Raw genomic sequence first — 20,073 nt, forward strand, 5'->3', positions numbered from 1 at the left:
TTATTTGCTTTTCCTAGTATACAGTGCTCTCGTGTGAACTGCTGTTGCTCCAGTGGGAATGGAAAAGCCAAGCTCCAGAGCTTTTGGTCCTGGTACCTTTTCTGTCCTGACACGTTTCGGTTGAGAATTGTGACAGGACGTTTTCACCTTCGGAGCTGCATTTTGGGTTGTTTGTTACGTACACACCGCCACCTCGTGGAGCTGTTGAACAGCGACAGTGGGAACGTCGGCGTGTCCTTGAAAAAGACGTAAATGTACCGGGCTTATCCAAATGGGAAGATCCAAAGTTGAAAACGTCCTCCCCAATCGCTGCCAAAGAAAATGTGCCAGAACAGAAGAATTTCACCGACCTTCCCTTCCATTTGCAAACTTGTATTTGCACCACAATCGAGTGGGAGTTACTTTTCCTTGCAGCCTGAGAACTGCACACACCACCATGGTACACGGCACTTTCAACCTCTGCCGTAGGTAGCGTGATGCACTTTCAGTCTTGCAGAGTCCAAAAGGTCCATCTACTTCTCACATAGGAAAACATGTCCAGCAAACTGCTCCATGGAAACTTTGAGGCTTCAGCAGAACCACCAAAGGCCAAGGGGACTTCGGGCACTTTCTCTTCTCACTGCATACCTGGGCAAGTGTTGCTGAGCACAAGGACCCTTTTTCCCCTCTTTCCCAATGCCTTCTGGAAACTGGGCACCAAAAAACACTGCTGGGCCTCCGTCTGTGACAACAGGAATTTTATATTCCCATGCTGGGGTAAAGGAAAGTGCTTGCAGAGAAAGGGTCTTCCTCGCAGGCTCATGTGGCCCCAGCACACACAGCTTCCCACATCAACTCTCCACAGAGCTCTGGCAGCGCAGAAACTGCTCCGCAGAGCAGGTTTGAAACGCCAGGCTTGAGATAGCGGGGCTGCTGTCATTCTTCATACCTCCGAGGGCTGGAACAGGGAGGAACAGAGCCAAGGTCAGAGCCTAGATCTGGGGTGACCTGAGAAACCCCTCCAGCCAGGGCCATCCCGCCCGTGGCTGGCCACACAGTGGAGAACCCCTCTGCCCCAGCTCCATTCACTGGGCTTTCCCTGCAGAGAGGTGGAGACAGCTCGGGGAGGCAGCGCTTGCCATCAGACTCACCTCCACAGGGAACGCCATGGTAGGGAGCTCCCAGGGACACATCTCTTCACTGAGCAGCTCCAGGAGGCAGCACACAGTGCTGCAAAACCAGGGTGTGCAGATACAGACCATCTCCCTGGCAGGGGGAAAAAGGCACTGTCATCCCTGAGCTGGGTGACCAAACACCTTCTGGGACTGACTCACAGAGGCCTGGTCTTTTCCAGCACCCTGGGAGGGGACAAGGGCACTTTGGGAGGTGGCTCCTCCTGTGCACCCGCCTCTCCCAGCCTTTTCCACTCTCAGCCATCCCTCGGTGACAAGGCCCTCTCACCCGTGACCATGGGCACTGTGTGTGGTGCCCCATGCACAGGCAGAAATGACAGGGGCAGTGGGGACAAGGGGGTCTCACCTGGCCAGCAGACCCACTGCGCAGTGGTGGGTGTCAGCGTTGAGCAGCGTGTCCCAGCCACACTTGCGTTCCAGTGCCATCACCACACCCTCACACCGCAGATGGCACAGCAGGGCTTGGATGGTCAGCACTGCAAACCTGTGTGCAGAGCAAAGCCCAGGTCATGCTGAGCCCTGGCCCCAGCCCCGAGGGCCTAGGAGGGACAGGAGGACTGGGGTGGAGCACCTGTTGGCGTTGGTGGGAAGGCTGTGTTGGTCCTGGCATTCCCTCCAGAAGGCGTCGTCCTCCTCCAGCCTATGCACTGCGTTGAAGAACACCTGGAAGAGCAGATGCACAAAGAGGCTGGGGAAACACTCCCTCACTGTACGTGGGCACCAGGGCAGCTGGAGGGCCGTCCACAGTGCCACGTTTGCCTGCAAAAAAGTAAAACAGCTGGAGACAGCACTCAGTGCTGAGACATCCATGTGGCAAGGCCCGAGCGCGGGAGGGAGAGGCCAGGGGAGACACAGGAAGAGCACCTGGCCTGGTGCCCCTGAACCTGCCCCTAAGCCAGGTTTCCAGCCCAGTGCCTGAGGCAGGGAGATGCAGTGCTGGGGGAGGATGAAGAGCTGCCCTGGAGGCGATGTGGGAGTGAGCAAAGTCCAGTTCCAGAAACTCAGAGCCAGGGCAAAGACATCTGTTTCATCCCCATCCAAGGTGCACATGCTGCAGGCTGGCCAGCTTCCCAGGACAAGGGCAAGTATCTCGAGCACCGACTGTGCAGTCCGACTTGAGAAGATGATCGTCCTCCACATGGTCGCAGCAGCTCTGCAGGGTCAAACTCTGTGTCAGCAGGGTCTAAGCCACAGTGCCACGGCCTGGGCAGCTCCCAGTCCCAGGTGACAAACCCACAGCACCCTGAGGAGCAAGGAGGGCGTGTGGGAGCAAGATCCGTGGCTGGCATGCCGGGGCTGGGAAACAGGGGAGTCAGAGGCTCCTGGAACTCTCAGCCTGACAGACACCTGGGATGGGCTCTACAGGCTGATGAGCTGGTGAGCCCTGAGCCCTTGAGGCAGGGGGGCCCCATACCTGTCACATGATGGGGCAGAGCACAGCAGAGTCATCACCACATCCATGGGGTGTGCCTCGGCCAGATCCAGAAGAGTCTTGTCTAGACTGTGCTCAGGAGATACACTGGACGTGAGCCACCGGTGGATGTACCTCACGAAGGCTGGCACCTGCAGGGGGCACGGGGGAGATTTGCAGAGCTGCCAACTTGCCCAGCTTCTCCCAAGAAGTGCTTCCCTTCCCACCACACTGTGCTGGCCTCAAAGGCTGAGGGGGCCTAGCGGATCTGGCGTGAGGGGCTGCACAACCCCTGGGGGGCTTGAGCCCTGGCCACACGCTGCTTACTTTCTTGGGATTGGAGACACCATTTTCCACGAGCAAATCCAGCAGGGCAGCACTGGTTTCAGCATTGTGGAGGTCAGAGTTTGCCATGCCCCCAGTGCCCATGGCAATGGTCTCTTCCCTCCAAATGCACCTGGTGAATTCACAAACCATCTGCAGGAGAAAGGCAGGAAGAGCAGTGCCATGAGAATGTGCCATGGAGAGCTCCGACAGCAGTGCTCGGCTGAGCAGTGACAGCAGGCACAGCCTGGGGGGGATGGCCTCAGGTACCTGTGCTGCCCTGTGGAAGCGGCCCCGGGCATGGTCCTGCTCCTCTGTTTAGTCTTGGCCAGGATCTGGCAAAGAGAGAGCGTGGTCAGAGCTGAGGGGCTGCAGCAGGGGACAGAGAACACAGCCCAGCCCTGCACTGCACAGGCAGGGCCAGCCCCAGGATGCCCAGTGCATGGAGCTGCTGGGGGATCAGCCCCGGCCCCTATTCCCTGCTCCCTTTCTCTGGGCATGTCCACAGAGGATGGGATGGGAAGAGACTCAGCCGGCTGCAGCCACCAGTCCTGTGGCCCAGCTCTGCCACTCACCCTCCTGCAGGGGCTGGAACTGTTCCACATCCTCAGGGTGCTGGGCTGGGGTAGGCCCAGGGTGTTCCTCCTCCCCCTCCTTCAGCCAGGCCAGCTTGGGCACCCTGGGGGGTCTCTGCTCCATGCCTCTGTCTTGCTCCATGGTTTCCTGCAGGAGACATGGCACAGAAAAGCTCTGGGTCACCAAGTCCTGCACAAGTGCCTTGAAAGCTCCTGCAACAGAGGAGGTTCTGGAAGGCTCCAGGTCATCAAGTCCCACAGTCTGGCCAGGAGGGGACATGAGGGAGTTGGAGAGCTGCCAGAGGGAGCAACTGGCCCAGTTTACCCCCTGAGAAGTGCTTCCCTTCCCACCACACTGTGCTGGCCTCAAAGGCTGAGGGGGCCCAGCAGAAGGGACACACAATCCCCGGCCACAGGCTGCTTACTTGAGCAGAGACAACTCTCTCCTCAACCAAGTCCAGACTTGGAGCATCGGCCAGGCGCTGAACAGGTGTGCTGTCGGTGTTCATCAGCTCATCGGTCACCGCGGTGTCACAGGTTGCTGTGCCATCAGCTGACACGGTGCCGACATCAGGCTTTGCCTTGAGCTCCTTCGGCGTGGGGTCAGGCTGTGCCATGACCTCGGTTGGTGTTCTCCCGGTCTTTCTACGCCGAATGCCCAAGACTTTCAGAAAGGCCTGCAGGAAAACAAAGGGCAGGGAAGGGAGGAATGTGCCATGGAGAGCTCCAACTGCAGTGCTTGGTTGAGCAGTGACAGCAGGCCTAGCCCGGGAGGGGGAATGGCTGTAGGTACCTGTGCCACCCTGTGGAAACAGCCATGGGCGCGGTCCTGCTCTTCTGTCTGGACCTGGCTTGGATCTGGCAAAGAGAGAGCGTGGTCAGAGCTGAGGGGCTGCAGGAGGGGACAGAGAACACAGTCCAGCCCTGCACTCCATCCCGGGCCAGCCCCGGGATGCCCAGTGCATTGTGATGCCGAGGGATCAGTCCCAGCCCCTATTCCCTGCTCCCTTTCCCTGGGCATGTCCACAGAGGATGGGATGGGAAGAGGCTCAGCCAGCTGCAGCCACCAGTCCTGTGGCCCAGCTCTGCCACTCACCCTCCTGCAGGGGCTGGAACTGCTCCACATCCTCAGGGTGCTGGGCTGGGGCAGGCCCAGGGCTTTCCTCTTCCCCCTCCTTCAGCCAGGCCAGCTTGGGCACCCTGGGGGGTCTCTGCTCCATGCCTCTGTCTTGCTCCATGGCTACCTGCAGGAGACATGGCACAGAAAAGCTCTGGGTCACCAAGTCCTGCACAAGTGCCTTGAAAGCTCCTGCAACAGAGGAGGTTCTGGAAGGCTCCAGGTCATCAAGTCCCACAGTCTGGCCAGGAGGGGACATGAGGGAGTTGGAGAGCTGCCAGAGGGAGCAACTGGCCCAGTTTACCCCCTGAGAAGTGCTTCCCTTCCCACCACACTGTGCTGGCCTCAAAGGCTGAGGGGGCCCAGCAGAGGGGCCACACAATCCCCGGCCACAGGCTGCTTACTTGAGCAGAGACAACTCTCTCCTCAGCAAAGTCCAGACTCGGAGCATCGGCCAGGCGCTGAACAGGTGTGCTGTCGGTGTTCATCAGCTCATCGGTCACCGCGGTGTCACAGGTTGCTGTGCCATCAGTTGACACGGTGCCGACATCAGGCTTTGCCTTGAGCTCCTTCGGCGTGGGGTCAGGCTCTGCCATGACCTTGGTTGGTGTTATGCTGGTCTTTCTACGCCGAATGCCCAAGACTTTCAGAAAGGCCTGCAGGAAAACAAAGGGCAGGGAAGGGAGGAATGTGCCATGGAGAGCTCCAACAGCAATGCTTGGCTGAGCAGTGACAGAAGGCCCAGCCCAGGGGGGAATGGCTGTAGGTACCTGTGCTGCCCTGTGGAACCGGCCATGGGCGCGGTCCTGCTCTTCTGTCTGGACTCGGCCTGGATCTGGCAAAGAGAGAGCGCAGTCAGAGCTGAGGGGCTGCAGGAGGGGACAGAGAACACAGCCCAGCCCTGCACTCCACAGGCACGGCCAGCCCCAGGATGCCCAGTGTGTGGAGCTGCCAGGGTTCAGCCCTGGCCCCTATTCCCTGCTCCCTTTCTCTGGGCATGTCCACAAAGGGTGGGATGGGAAGAGGCTCAGCTGGCTGCAGCCACCAGTCCTGTGGCCCAGCTCTGCCACTCACCCTCTTGCAGGCGCTGGAACTGCTCCACATCCTCAGGGTGCTGGGCTGGGGCAGGCCCAGGGTGTTCCTCCTCCCCCTCCTTCAGCCAGGCCAGCTTGGGCACCCTGGGGGGTCTCTGCTCCATGCCTCTGTCTGGCTCCATGGTTTCCTGCAGGAGACATGGCACAGAAAAGCTCTGGGTCACCAAGTCCTGCACAAGTGCCTTGAAAGCTCCTGCAACAGAGGAGGTTCTGGAAGGCTCCAGGTCATCAAGTCCCACAGTCTGCGCAGGAGGGGACATGAGGGAGTTGGAGAGCTGCCAGAGGGAGCAACTTGCCCAGTTTACCCCCTGAGAAGTGCTTCCCTTCCCACCACACTGTGCTGGCCCCAAAGGCTGAGGGGGCCCAGCAGAGGGGCCACACAATCCCCGGCCACAGGCTGCTTACTTGAGCAGAGACAACGCTCTCCTCAACAAAGTCCAGACTTGGAGCATCGGCCAGGCGCTGAACAGGTGAGCTGTCGGTGTCCATCAGCTCATCGGTCACCGCGGTGTCACAGGTTGCTGTGCCATCAGTTGACACGGTGCCGACATCAGGCTTTGCCTTGAGCTCCTTCGGCGTGGGGTCAGGCTGTGCCATGACCTCGGTTGGTGTTCTGCCGGTCTTTCTACGCCGAATGCCCAAGACTTTCAGAAAGGCCTGCAGGAAAACAAAGGGCAGGGAAGGGAGGAATGTGCCACGGAGAGCTCCAACAGCAGTGCTCAGCTGAGCAGTGACAGCAGGCCCAGCCAGGGGGGAATGGCTGTAGGTACCTGTGCCGCCCTGCGGAACCGGCCATGGGCGCGGTCCTGCTCTTCCTTCAGCACTTGGCCTGGATCTGGCAAAGAGAGAGTGCAGTCAGAGCTGAGGGGCTGCAGGAGGGGCCAGAGAACACAGCCCAGCCCTGCACTCCACAGGCAGGGCCAGCCCCAGGATGCCCAGTGCATGGAGCTGCCAGGGGATCAGCCCCGGCCCCTATTCCCTGCTCCCTTTCCCTGGGCATGTCCACAAAGGATGGGATGGGAAGAGGCTCAGCCGCCTGCAGCCACCAGTCCTGTGGCCCAGCTCTGCCACTCACCCTCCTGCAGGGGCTGGACCTGCTGCATCTCTTCAGGCTGCTGTGCAGGGGCAGTCCCAGGGTCTCCGTTGTTCTTCTTCCTCCTGAGAACCCTGCACAGGCTGAAGCGTCTCCCTGCCATCCTACAGTTGGGCCTCAAGGGCACCTGCTGCAGGGATTGGAGACGCCAGGGAAAAGCTCTGGGGCACGAAGCCCCAGAGAATGGCCTCGATGGCACCTGCCGCAGGGATTGGAGACACCGCAGAAAAACTCCGGGTCACCAAGTCCCGCGGTCTGGCCTCGAGGGCGCTTGAACCACAGAGAAGACTCCAAACGCTCCGGATCAGTAAGGAACGAGTTGGCTGCACGGGGCTCCGCACAGCACCGCTCTGTCCCGTCTGTCCCGTCGCACGCTCCGAGGAGCACTGAGGCGTGGCCACCTCACCACCAGTATTAAGTCATCACGTGTCACAAAGGGCCCTGTGACACCCTGCCCCGTGCCATCCATTGCAATGCCCACCGTGTCACAAAGGGCCCTGTGACACACTGCCACGTGCCCTGGGCCTCCACCCCCAGGCCGGCCAACCTGCCCAGGTCGGAAGGAATCTGTTTTCCAAAGTATCTAAGACAGCTGGACATGAACTTTAGGCCCGGTTCAAAAACCAAGCAAACCCTCCCCTGCTGTGCCTGCCCACAGCAGCACAAGGAGCCCCCTCAGCTGCTGAGGCAGCCACAGTGGGAAGGCCACGGGGCCTCCACAGAAGCTGGCACGGGCTCCTTGGGAGAAGTCCTGCCTGGTGGCCCTCCCGAACACTGGGCTGTGACACACAGAAGGAACCTGTGGGCAAGGACACCAATGCTGCTCTGACCCCATTGGCCGGGGCTGCACCAAAATCAGCAGCTCCGGCAAGTCCCCGCCCAAGGAGACCTGCCACCGCCCCGAGTCCTGGCAGGACAAAGCTACACCCTTATGGTCCCATTAGCCAAAGGCACAAGCAGACATGAGCCAAGATGGTACAGGTTTTTTAGATATTAAGATCAAATAACTGGTTTTCAGTGTTCTTTTTTGAGAGCACTGCTAATTAAGTTTGCATGAAATGATGACCAAATAAAAGAGAAAACTTAAACTGCTGTGGAGTCAGAGAGATATGTTCCATCAGCACATTCAGCATCTCTCAACTACCTCATGGCAGCTTCAAAGGATAGAAAACCAGCTTCCAGTTAGAAGGAAAATTTTCAGTTTAAAAATATTATTTCCCTTATGAACACTGGGAATGTTGTTCACAAAGAATAAGAGTATATGTGTTTAGTTTACTAAAAAACAAAGAAAAACAAGAATGAAGAAACAAAACTTATTTTTAATCTTACTTCAAAAACACAATGATGGACCAGTTATCCTATCACCAACCATGGCCAACAGCAGGTGTCAGGTATAGTTCAAACCTATACTGGTATTTTCCCACTGTCCAGATAGACAGAACTCGTCTCTGTAGGTGACTTAGAATCAATCAGCCTATGTATAGTGTGGCTGAAAATAGTGACATGCACATGTTTTGTACCAAGAATAATTTAAATATTAGCTAAACAGATAATTCCTAAATGCCAGATTAGACACATTTTCATTTATTCATCTATATTCATTTATTTTCAATGAGTATTTCAGGAATGCAAAACAAAGGTGTTCTTTTAGGTATCTAATACTTACTCGTTCTTTTGAAAATGCTATATTTTTAAAAAGCAGCAGAGTGGATTAAGAGAAAATAATCCCACCACTGACAAAAGCCAGATGGAAGCAAGAATGCAAAATATTTGTGTTAATAGCATTTTGCTGGAAAATCACAAACCTCTCTACAAAAAGTAAGAGATTTGGTGCTCATACATGGAGTCTGTGAGCTGCAAAGGTTAGTGAAGAGAGCAATGCAACATCACAAAAAGCAACAATGAGGATGGCTGTGCAGGATACTGTGCTGCTCCTCCTGAAGGTTCTGTACTTTCTCTTCTCGGTGTTTGCTTACAAGCACATCCCATAAAACTGCCTTTACACCTGAACTAGTCTGAAGTTTCCAACACACAAATTACTTTTGTTTTCAATTTGTCTCCTGAATCCATTATTCTACCATTACTGCTGTTATCCTGCAGGTGTAAACCCAGTTTAGAGTATTCCAGTTACTCCCATCCCCACCTTTCATGGCGTCATCTCTGGTATCAGCCCCAGCCGTGCATCACAATTCCCATTGCTCCCTGCTGAACAGTGAAGTCGAAAGAGCTGCATGGGGGAATCAACAATATTTATGAGTACCAAACCTCTACATCGAAGCTGACCACAAAAAAGCCAAAAATAAACATTTATATGTCTATTTTTAATCTTAGGCTTTAAAGCCTGGTTCTCAGAATGATGGATCCTGTGTATTTCCCAGGAAGACAGGTGGCTACGCAAAAATTCAGAATTTGGAAGAAAAGTGTCACTTGATATAGCATTATGTTAAGTGCTTGGAAGATGCTGGCTCTGGCCTGTTTAATTCAGGAAGGTATTCTGCAAGTGTCTGGAATATGCAATAACATTCTAATGTTTACCCTAATTTTCAAATAGGCCCTCAGAAAAAAACACACAACAGTCAAATCCCCCCCTACTGCTACCATCACTAATACAAATAGTGATGGTAATACACTAATACAAATATTTTGCAGTATAGCTGCAAAACATCAGGGCAGGTTCTTGAGAAAGAATACAAGTCTTTTTTTCCTACTGAAAGCCTGTATATTATTTTGATGAATTATATGTCAGAGATTTGCTTGGCTGGTCCAACAACATGAGGGAATGCTTTCTCTGCTATAACTAGAAAAATAGTTATTCCTATTCAGCAAACAAATTATGCCTTTGCTTTCCTCTGAGGAACTCGCTTTGGAATGGGTTTAGGCAACACCTTAAAAATAACATGGGCTGGATAATTTTTTTATTCTCTGGGAAGGTCTGTTTTAGTAGACATCACTCTGAATAAACACTGGAAAGAGAATCTGACTGTTTTAGTGCTCAAAATAACTAAAGATAAAATATTAAATAACAGTTTATAAGCACAAGTAATCTAGGTGTAGAATACTGGTAAGTGACAACTTTCACCACACAGAGAAGCTGGGACATGTAATGTCAGATGTAACTAAGAAATACCTTGACAGAATACATGTTGTTAATTATATACATTAACCAGTGTAGCTCTAGGTTCCCAATGGTTTGTTCACATCAAAATTTTACCTGCAAGTTAAATACAGCAGATGGTGTTCCTTTTTTTCAATCCAGAAGTAGTTCATGATCATTCACAAAATAACAAACAGGAACACAACAGTCACTGCTAGAGAACTACTAACTACTGAATGCCATTCTTGTCAACAGCTGCTGTACCTCTTTCACATCAGAAGTTAAGCATTTTCCTATGCACACCCAGGAGGAGCTAGTTTATTTAGGGTGAGACACAGGCTTTGCCCTTCTCCTGCCTAAGCACCATACACATTTTAGCACTCAGGTCTCAGTTCAGACTTCAAGCAAAATGTTTTGCATTGGAGAAATACTCTTTTCGAGTCTCAGCTGTACTCCCAAAGTCTGAATGGAAACACGGAAAGTTCAGGCTTCTCTGTGGATTTTGGCTGGTGCCTAAGATTTCAGGGTATTTTTACTTCTCTTAAAATTAAATCCATAGTCTTAAGACTCTTGACTGCACAAGGTCTGTAAACTCCTCTCAAATTTGCTAAAATTGCAAACAATATTGTGTAGAGGACTAAAAGGAATTCACCCAAGTTTTAAGGAAGACTATCCTGAAGATCTCTTGCTCGAGCAGTTAGTAATTAGTATTTTCAGGTAGTAATTAGTATTTTATTTCCCTTAAAAATGAAGATGGCATATTCTGGAAAGCAGATCCTCCATTTGCAAGGGGACTGACTTAAAAGCAAAGTTAAGCCTTTAAGCAAAGGGCAAATTATTTCCAACATTCTCTTTACTAATGGTAAGGTCTCCCAAGGAACTAAAAATTGCATGGCTGGGAAAGCACTGACGGACACTGAAGAAAGGGAACTAGAAGACTATGCAGTTCATTCAAAACAAAAATGTCACTATTTTGTTTTCAATTAACTGATCAACCTAAATCTTACTTAACAGCTGGGTATGATTCATTAGGCTCCAGCCACTCGTCTTCTCTATGCCAAAGCACCTTCCAGAGTGTGGGGAGGATGGCTTAGGATCTGACTTCATGTAAACTCATTCAATCTGAGCTGACCCCTGAATCCACAGCCAGGAGCTGGCACAAAGAAAGCAGAGAAAGGGATTTTGAAACCATGTCAGTAGATAAAGTGAACCAATGAACAACGTGGAACAGTATGATCTGATGCAGATTCCTTTATATATACCACAAAAGTACTTTTCCTAAAGCTCAAACACAGGGATGTCCTTTAGCACCTCCTATAGTGACTATTTATTGAGCAGCTATCAGTACCTACATGACGTATATTTAACCATATATTTAACCATATATCCTATTGCTGTACATAAATTATAATTTCACCACACTCACATTCTGAGAGCTAATTTATTAAACACCAGTGTGTAACATAAGGTGCTCAACAGTTAACTCAGTGGAAAAACTGATCAAATTGTTCCTCTGCTGCTTCTCCCTCAGCCTGCTGCCAGGACTCAGGGCAGCTGCCAAGGGGTCACACACTCTTGACACTTGCAGAGAAGTTAAACCGGCATCTATCCCACAGGGGTTCTCTGCTTTAGCAACTCCACACCTTTAACGGTTTGAACAGAAATCAGGACTTCTAAAGCCAACCAAGACAAAAAACCAAAACAAAACCAAACACACTCCCCCACTTCCAAAAGAAAAAAACACAAAAACAAAACCCCAAAAAACCCAAACAAAAAACCCAAACCATATGCTCCATTCATCTCTTGCCTTTTCAATATTGTCAAAAGACAAGACTGTAAATATTTCTATCTTCACACCATCTTCCTTCGCTGTCTTGACTCTCCCCTTTATTTTTTCATGCATTGCTTTCTTTGCTGCTGGAAAACTCATCGTCCTTTAGCTTTCAAAATCACAGAGACACAAAAAACTAATTGATTCAAGACAAATTTTTTGTCCTGTCCACAAGAAGAGGAGGTCCTTTCTCATCCCTCTGTACCTAACATTACCATGCTTCTTAGGATTCTGCCATAAAATATTAAATGTATTTGAAGGAAAAGCTTCATAGATACTAAAAACTATTTTTCAGTCTGAAGTTATGAAGCAAAATTATTATTACATATGAATCCACAAATAAGAAAGAAAATTAAAGCTTTCATGATTTTGTTTCAAGACTATTCCAATTTAGTTTCAGGTGACTGTGTTTTTGACCAAAGGACATCCTGGGTCAATGGAGGCTCTGTACTGAATGTCTGTGTAATCTAAAGTGTGACAAAGTAAACATAAAATATATTTATTTCCTTTGGACTTCCAAGGCAGCAAATAGCCCAGCTTACAATTGAAGTGTAGATAGTATATTGCAGAGAAAAATATTTTTGTTGACTTCAGTCCATATCAAACAGAGGAGTTTGTCACAGAACTTTCATATTTATTCCATTTTATTTTGGCTTATGATTCAGTTTCTTCCACAAAGTTGCATAAACCTGTAAGAGACAGCATTGAAATGAAAATGAAATGGAACCAAGAAAAACAAGCAAATAATTCCAACTAGATATTTTTTTCTGGGGAAAGAATTTAGAGGGATAGGTATCTCAGGAAGATCCTCTCTCACAGGAATAACAAGTATGGAAAACCAGGTAAATCAGATTACTTTCACCACAATGTCTAAAGAATTTCAATTGGCATAAACTTCCCCAGATGTTCTAAAATAGTACAACCCAAGGTGTTTATTCATAAAAACAAGACATTTTAGTCCAACAGAGAGAAAAATGAGATTTAAGTATAATTTGGAACAGGAGGCAGACTTAGTGTTCATGAACACCCAGGTAACCAAGGTAACCCAAATTAATGCTTCCATCCCACACCATGTTTTCCCTCACCTCCATTTAACTAATAAACTGTATCAAACACCTGGTAAGCTCCACCACTTTAGTGACTTCTAAAAGTAGGGGTGTATTACAGTGTTCTGGTCTAGATGGACCTCAAGCATGGTTTGAGGTGAACAACATCAGGTTCTTTCTGCAAGAATACATTTCAAGGATATCATGAATTAAGTCCAGAAGTTCATGCAGCTACTTGTGCTGGGATCTCTCATTGAGATCTGGCATTATTTGAAGACAGCAAAGACATTGCAACTTGCTTGCAAAAATATGGTGCTACCCTTATTAGTTCATTGGAACACCACCTTCCTTCTAAGCCATGAAATCAGCTGTTTATCCCTATGAACTCTTACTCTGTCAGTGCCCTCCAAGTACACTGTGTGGATCAGGTGCCAATGGAACATGCAGCCTCCAGAAAAGATGTCCTAATAAAAGCTACAAAACATTAGCAACATGAATGATAGCAACAACTGCTATAGGCAACATGAATCTAAACCCAAAGACAGTCTTTGCTCCATCAGATACCAAGTTCTAGTAAACTTTGGGGAAAGGGTATGTAAAAGATATACTGGATGTGCATACCACTTCCTATAAGATCCTTCAGTTAGAATTAGTGCCTATGGATTAAGAATGTGAAATGGGCAGCCCTACAACTGGACAGCCATGTCTGGGTTAGGCAGGAGAGAATTTGGAGGGCGTCATGACTAAACAACACTTCACACCACCTTTTACTTGCATGTAAGCTAGGAGATATTCTCCTGTTAATTTACACTTGTCAGTTCATTAGGCTTTAAAATACAAAGCTATTTCATCATGACTGACTTCTTTCTACCAGCTACAAGCCTTCAGTTCAGTTTGTTTATATTAGTTTTAGCCTGTTTAAAGCAGCAGCATTTACTTAGAATGCTAAAAACATTGTGCCTAAAAAGATACCCCACAACTCTGAAAGACATTTGGACTCGCTCTTCCTTCTGACATCTTACTTTCAGTAGAGATCATGGTAACAACCACTTGTCAACAAAACAGTTTTCCTTGCTATGAAACTCAATACAACTGTTCAAAAAAATCCACTCTGCAGCTGCTGCAAGAGAAAAGTCCAAACTTTACCAACAGGCATCTGGACTCAGCGCTTGGAAATAATCTGGGAAATGAGTTTTATCTCAACTTGAATAGACTTATAAACTAGAGTCTTGTTGGCATTGTTTATGTCAGAGGAGATCTGACAAACAGTAAAGGGTACATACCCTTCAACATCAGCCCATGTGTGTCAGCCAAATAACATAAATGGCACGGCATCAGTGCAAAATGCAGGAAGAAAGCAGAGGGTACATTTCTCATGAGATATAGGTGTGTGAGAAGAAAAAACAAGTAAATCCTGCTAGTTGCAATATCAGAAAAGGGAAAGTGGATAATGAATTGACCTATTCTATTGCATTACTTGGGCCAAGGCACCCATCAGTTCTGAAGTATCACTCCCTCTGATCTATGAACCCTTGAGGCTCTCTGTGTCCTCTCCCATTAAGATAAACACCTCTCATAAGGAATATTTTAAATTAATTAATGACACTGAAAAAAAGGAAGAGTCTTTGTTTGCTCACTGAATTGCTTCTCAAGAAGTAGTGCAGGCTAATCCTTATGCACTAATTCAAAAAAGTACCACTGTCTCTATGAGTTTCAAGTTTTTGCAGTGAGATTTTTTACAAAGACACTAAAGCTGCACCAAGACCCCAGTCTCTTTGGCCTGCTTCTGCCCAGGCACTGGGAATGTAATCCAATGCTGGGCTCTGTTCTTGCTGGTTTTAACAGGAATAGGATGGGATTTTTAAAATTGGGATGATTATCAATAGTAGGGAATTAACACAAGTCAGATGAAAAGAGCTGACTTGTAAAGCTTACAATCTGACAAGCTTTACTGATTGTAAAGCTTACAATCTCCTGCTTTGTGGTTGGAAACACTAAGAGCTGGAGAACACTGTTTACACACAGTAATGCATCATTACAGCTCATTTATATCAGAGGAAAGGCTGTGAACATCTGTTACAGTACAGGCATGAAGTTTCTAAAAGAGTCTCTCCTTTTATTCCAGTATCTTTTTGTTACTACTGCAGTACATACCTTCCCCAGCTGAACAAAGCTTCTCTCCCTTTGCTAGTGGTAAGAAAAAAAATATCTTCACATACCTTATGGAACAGGACACTCTGGAGATTCAGCAGCTGCTTGAGGTAAATAGGATTGAGGCTCATTTTATTCCCACTCCTCTCAAACTGTATCCTTGCTTGCTAACAGCCACTCTTTAAAAACCAAGAACTCTGTAATATTAAATGTTCTTGTAATCTTCAAAAGAAAAGAGTACATTCAAAATTAGCTATTTAAAATGAAACTGAAAGTATACTATGTAGTGTTTCACAATTTATCACAGACCAAAGCATACAAAGAGATGAAATTATTTTAAAGGCCAACTTCAGAATCACTACCAAGATTCAAATTGCCATTTATAAGGTCTACCTCTCCTCATTCCCACCATATGCTTAGTCCCTCAATTTAGAAAAGCCTCAAACCAAAACTTTTTCAAAAAAATGATTACAATATTTACATTTATTTTAAAACAAAAATATTGGCTAAAATACTTTTATTATAATGTCTTGCACCAGAATGTGTTGATCCATTATGATCTCAGTAAGAAAGAATTTATCATTTAAAATGCTATTTTGAAGGTCTAACACTCTAAAGAGAGCATAGTATAGATAATTTCAGATCCCTTCAGATGGTAGGAACCCCTGGGGGTGTAGCATCAAACTGGCCTCTGGTCCATGCCGGGCAAACCCCTCCATGGAAGAGATTCTCCCCTTCCGGTCATGAAGATTCTACCACAGGAGAGACAAACACTCTGGCACTCTGTTGGTCATTCCCACTATCAAACAAGGCATGTTCAGGAAAGAACCCCCTGCTGCATTCCCTAATGCCAGGCAGGGAGCTTAACTCCTGGAATTAGGTGGGAGCTGCCTGCAGGCTGCTCTGTTGCAAAGAGCTGGCTGAGTTCAACCTGTGGCCAAGGGGTTTGTGTGCCACAACACAAGCCCAAAGGTTGAGCTGCACCCCAGCTCAAGTTAAGTGCACCCTGGATCACTAACTCCTTGATATCCAATGGCCTTCCAGTCAGGATCACTGCTACAGGTGGTAACACTTACTGAGATGAGCATGTACAGTTTCATTCTTGTATTTTTTCCTTTTGGTGACCCATTGATGCTTTCACAGTGTCACACACAAGATGCCATCACCTGTTGACCAGTCCTAAGGAAATGGAGTGTGTCACACAATGGAGTCCCTCCAGGTGACTGCCTTCCCTTTACAGTGGATCCAGCAGGAGAACATGAGTGTGCTGTTTATGGCAAGGCTGGGTTGGAGCTGAGACCTCTAAGGGGCACTAAACTCGACTTTCCTGGGATTCTGGATTTCCAACACAGAGTTGTTAATGTTGCAGTCGTTCCTCCAGCACCCTCTAGTGCTGCCGGGAGCTGTGACTCGTTATTATAACAGGAACCTGATCTCACTATAAACCAGCCCTCCCCTCTCAGCAGAGCTGCTTTCCCAACTTGAAAACTACTGATGTGCCCCACTGCAGGAGCTTCCCACAACAGCACGTGTCCCTGCCACATACTCAGTTGTCATCTCTGTCATGTTAATTTTTCTTTCACTAAATCAGATGCTAATTTTTGTGTACCACAGAAAGAAAAACAATGTAATTTCCCTTAAAATAAATATATTCCTCAAACTGAAATCAACATGAATTCACTGCCTCTGCTTTAAGCAAGTTTACACAGGCAAATCAGTCACCAACTCTTCGAGTCAGTCACATCACCTCCTAAATGATGGAGTTATAAAACAAGCAGCCTTTCTTATTGCAAATTTCCTTACAGAAGACCTCAAGGCATGAATTTCAGGAACCTCTTTGCAGTCCACAAGCTAGTTGAGAAAGACACAAAATGGAAGACCTGTCACTATCAGCAATTTTTTCTATTATTTTGATTTATGATGACAAAAAGCCATTCAAGACCAACAGTGGAGTTTGCAAACACAACAGATTTTGAAAAGTACCAGATACGTTGCCCTCATGCTGAAATGTTACCCAACTGGGATCCCACTTGGATCAAAGCCTTGTGCAGGGGACAGCAAGGGAGTTACCACAGCTCTCTCTGAGCAGTCTTCAGACAATGATACATACCTGGATATTCTATTAAGGAGCAAGGTTGAGAACAAACAAGGTACAAGGAAGTAAGAAATCAGCTGCAAACAAAGCCGAATGTAAAATGTAATTAGCATTTCAAATCAGATATTTGTCCTATATTGTGCTACTGACTTTATGAATTGCAGTGGTACAGCAGTGTATCACACCCCACCTTGGGGACCATCATTCTGCTCCCCTGAAGTCAGCACTGTGTTTTTTTCTCTTGACCACTCTTAGACTGTGTGATTTACATGGAATTTCACAAATGTCTGAACATCTTAAAAAATTAAAAGGCTAAACACAGTACATAAACCTCTCTAGTAACACTTGTTTAGAAACACTTGTTAAGAAAGAATTTGCCTCTTTCCCTGGAAGGCTTTTCTTCTAAATTGATAAGATATTCAAAAGTAATTATATTTTAATCTACAATATTAAAATAAATGTTGTAGAACTACAACTGCATTTTCTCCAACTAGTTTACCTAGAATTATTTACATAGTCACACAGTGAATTCAAAATGCAAAGAAATCGTTGGCCAATACATGAAATATTTGCTTGATTATTTGCAATGCATAAAAAAGGTTGTGAAACTTACTTGTAATTCTTTCAGAAGTGATTGTATTCCTATTGATTAGTTCCTCCATCACTGGAATGCACTGAATCAAGACATTACAAAACACTACTCTGGGAAATACAAAGGCAAATTTCTTTGAACAGACAGACCTATCAATTGTATATACTGAAAGTGTAAATTTAAACTAATAAATCAGAAAATCATACAAAGCCACCACTTCAAACAAATGCAAACAAACAACAAGTTAGATTAGTTCTGCTCCTTATTCACTTGAATACTGTTCTAGGTCCGTGAGAACTCCCAAAATCACAAACACTGAGACACGATGGGTATAAGCAAAGTAATTTTATTCCACTACTCGTGATAGGAATTGGTACACACTGCCCCCTGGATTCCTGAGAAGCTGCTGAGCAGAAGGAGATGGAGCATGGTACTCGGCAGGACGAGCAGGCAGGCAATGCCCGTTTCACAAGAACAAGACTTCTTTTTTTTTGAAATACACACAGAGGACTTCTAATAAATTTATGGCAATCATTTTAACCTTGAATACAAAAGTCTTTTAAGCTCTTTTTGAATGAAATTCTGGGAAAGTACTATCAGTTATTTCATGAAGCGAGACCTGAGAATAAGCTCTGCACATAAACTTACCTTCATTAAATGTGACATGAGATCTTCAAGATCAAATTTCTTTATTCACATGATAGTAGAAAGACATTCAAATAAATGAAAAATTTAAAAAAAGAGAGAAAGGATTAGAACAGGAATGTATATCATAAGGTAGGAGCATAGATAGATAAAATAAACCATATGGTGCCAGTACCAGTTACCAGTGCAGAGCACTGTTCCCCCACAACACAGGCACTACCTTCAGCACCAGATTTCTCTGCTTCCAGTAACACAATTAATTCATGTTTTCCTTCCCATGCTCAAGCATTAAAACCCAGTAGTGCAGCTACAATTAATGTGATTTCAGTACCAAAAGACCACTTGGTAGTTATTATACACAGGGCTTTTTCATCTGTAGATGCACTGTGTAATTGTTCTATGTAATGCTGCCCAAAAGTTATTAGAAATGCTATTCTAAATATGAAACATTACAGTGAATTGGATTGTGTCACTATAGCAGATCTGATATTTACCCTCCTGGTCCAGGGGTATTCTTGAGGTCTAGATGGTTTATCAGCTTCTAAAGTTATGGCAGACCTCTTAAAATGATAAAACTAAATGTGCATTACGCCAGTATAACAAAAACATATGCATTAAAATGCACAAGGTATTTATCTTTCTCCTTCATCCAGGATAAAGGTCAACACACCAAGCTGCTGCGTTTTAACTAGACTTGACTACATTTAGTGTAGACCTGGACTAAAGAGATAAGAAGCCCTTTCCCATTCACATAATAACATGGATTAAAGGCACTATCTTTTCCTAGAGTCCTTGCTTTTTTCTTCATGACTGAACTCAGGTTTTACTCGGTGTCTGTGGCTCTAAACTTGGACTGTCCCACACAGAGAGAGCACTAGGGTGCATTTGCCTTTGGGTTCTAAAATATTCACCAGAATGAGAGAACAACACAGCTGTTACACTCAACAGCAGTGATGAGGCAGAAATTGTAAATTCTGCTCTCAGCTCCAAAAAGTGAGCACTGTTAAACTGAAAAAACACCTGAGATTAGCAGCCAAGTTTCTGGGTTGCTCTCTCACATCCTATAACCACAATATTCCAATGCTTGCGCTACTCTCCCTGCGGGATCCTCACTTAACCTCCCAACCAGAATTCAGTCAGCAGTGAAAAAAGGGACATAACTTGGCTTACAGCAGGATAATCACAACTGACCCCCCCGAACGCACCTGTCCCTGTTATTGTGAAGCGGAACTGTTCAAAAATCAATTACAAGCATACCAGAGATAGTTTCAACAGTGTAAACAGCAGCCAAAAATACACAGCTGTGCAAGAACTGCAATTACTACTCCAAAGCAGCAGTGAAGGGCCCAGACAGCACAAATCATGGTTTATTCCAGACACCCACATCGCTTCTGACGGCGGTTTTTCTCCAGATACAGGAACACGATGTGCTCAGTACCTCAAAAAAGGCACAGCTCGTCCAAGTCGGCGGACAAGCCGGGTTTTAAACAAAGCTCACCTCTCAGTTTCCTCTGCATAAACAAGGCAGTTAACGCGTTTTTCCTCTCAGCCCCGCGCAATTCCAGACCCAAGCACAGGACTTTCCGTCGCAGGCGCCCGGGGCCAGCCGGGACCGGGCTGCTGCGGTGGGTGACGGCGGCACCGCCCTCACGGGCCGGCCCGTGCCTGCCCACCTGTCCCTCCGCCTGGGCATGGCCGGGGAGAGCGGCCGGGGGAAGTTTCTCTCCTGGGAGGAGGTTGTAGCCAGGTGGAGGGTCGGGCTCTTCCCCCAGGCGACCAGTGACAGGACGAGAGCACACAGCGTCAGGCTGCGCCGGGGAGGTTCAGGTTGGA

The 20,073-nt window shown here is 47.3% G+C and overlaps 1 protein-coding gene and 3 long non-coding RNA genes across 9 annotated transcripts in view; 1 reads left to right on the forward strand and 3 right to left on the reverse strand.

The window, feature by feature from the left end:
- LOC135417535 (uncharacterized) overlaps positions 1–7,249 on the reverse strand; it is a 73,055-nt gene extending 65,806 nt beyond the window's left edge. The window contains exons 1-9 of the mRNA XM_064661858.1: positions 6,769–7,249; positions 6,464–6,528; positions 6,099–6,350; positions 5,674–5,821; positions 5,370–5,434; positions 5,004–5,255; positions 4,579–4,726; positions 4,276–4,340; positions 3,973–4,159 (exon numbers count right to left, since the gene is read on the reverse strand). Of these exons, the coding sequence (XP_064517928.1) occupies positions 3,973–4,159; positions 4,276–4,340; positions 4,579–4,726; positions 5,004–5,255; positions 5,370–5,434; positions 5,674–5,821; positions 6,099–6,350; positions 6,464–6,528; positions 6,769–6,889 (1,303 nt within the window). The 5' untranslated portion in view covers positions 6,890–7,249. The remainder of the gene's footprint in view (positions 1–3,972; positions 4,160–4,275; positions 4,341–4,578; positions 4,727–5,003; positions 5,256–5,369; positions 5,435–5,673; positions 5,822–6,098; positions 6,351–6,463; positions 6,529–6,768) is intronic.
- On the reverse strand, positions 1,156–2,448 carry LOC135416978 (uncharacterized). Its single transcript, XR_010431844.1, has 3 exons — positions 1,744–2,448; positions 1,519–1,656; positions 1,156–1,245 (listed from the first exon to the last, which is right to left on the reverse strand). It is a non-coding gene; the product is annotated as an uncharacterized LOC135416978 (long non-coding RNA).
- A 99-nt stretch (positions 7,250–7,348) lies between the features above and the next one.
- LOC135416981 (uncharacterized) lies at positions 7,349–9,111 on the forward strand. Its single transcript, XR_010431845.1, has 2 exons — positions 7,349–7,761; positions 8,887–9,111. It is a non-coding gene; the product is annotated as an uncharacterized LOC135416981 (long non-coding RNA).
- A 3,083-nt stretch (positions 9,112–12,194) lies between these two features.
- On the reverse strand, positions 12,195–20,063 carry LOC135416983 (uncharacterized). Of its 6 annotated transcripts, none has more exons than XR_010431849.1 (5): positions 19,739–20,063; positions 18,244–18,282; positions 15,985–17,677; positions 14,977–15,130; positions 12,195–13,877 (listed from the first exon to the last, which is right to left on the reverse strand). It is a non-coding gene; the product is annotated as an uncharacterized LOC135416983 (long non-coding RNA). The 6 variants fall into 6 exon arrangements; XR_010431852.1 differs by having other exon boundaries at positions 12,195–12,400; positions 13,748–13,877; positions 18,244–20,063; XR_010431850.1 differs by having other exon boundaries at positions 12,195–12,814; positions 13,569–13,877; positions 18,244–20,063.
- Positions 20,064–20,073: the final 10 nt, after the last annotated feature.

The sequence above is a fragment of the Pseudopipra pipra genome, chromosome 7, assembly GCF_036250125.1.
Source record: "Pseudopipra pipra isolate bDixPip1 chromosome 7, bDixPip1.hap1, whole genome shotgun sequence".
Classification (NCBI taxonomy): domain Eukaryota; kingdom Metazoa; phylum Chordata; class Aves; order Passeriformes; family Pipridae; genus Pseudopipra; species Pseudopipra pipra.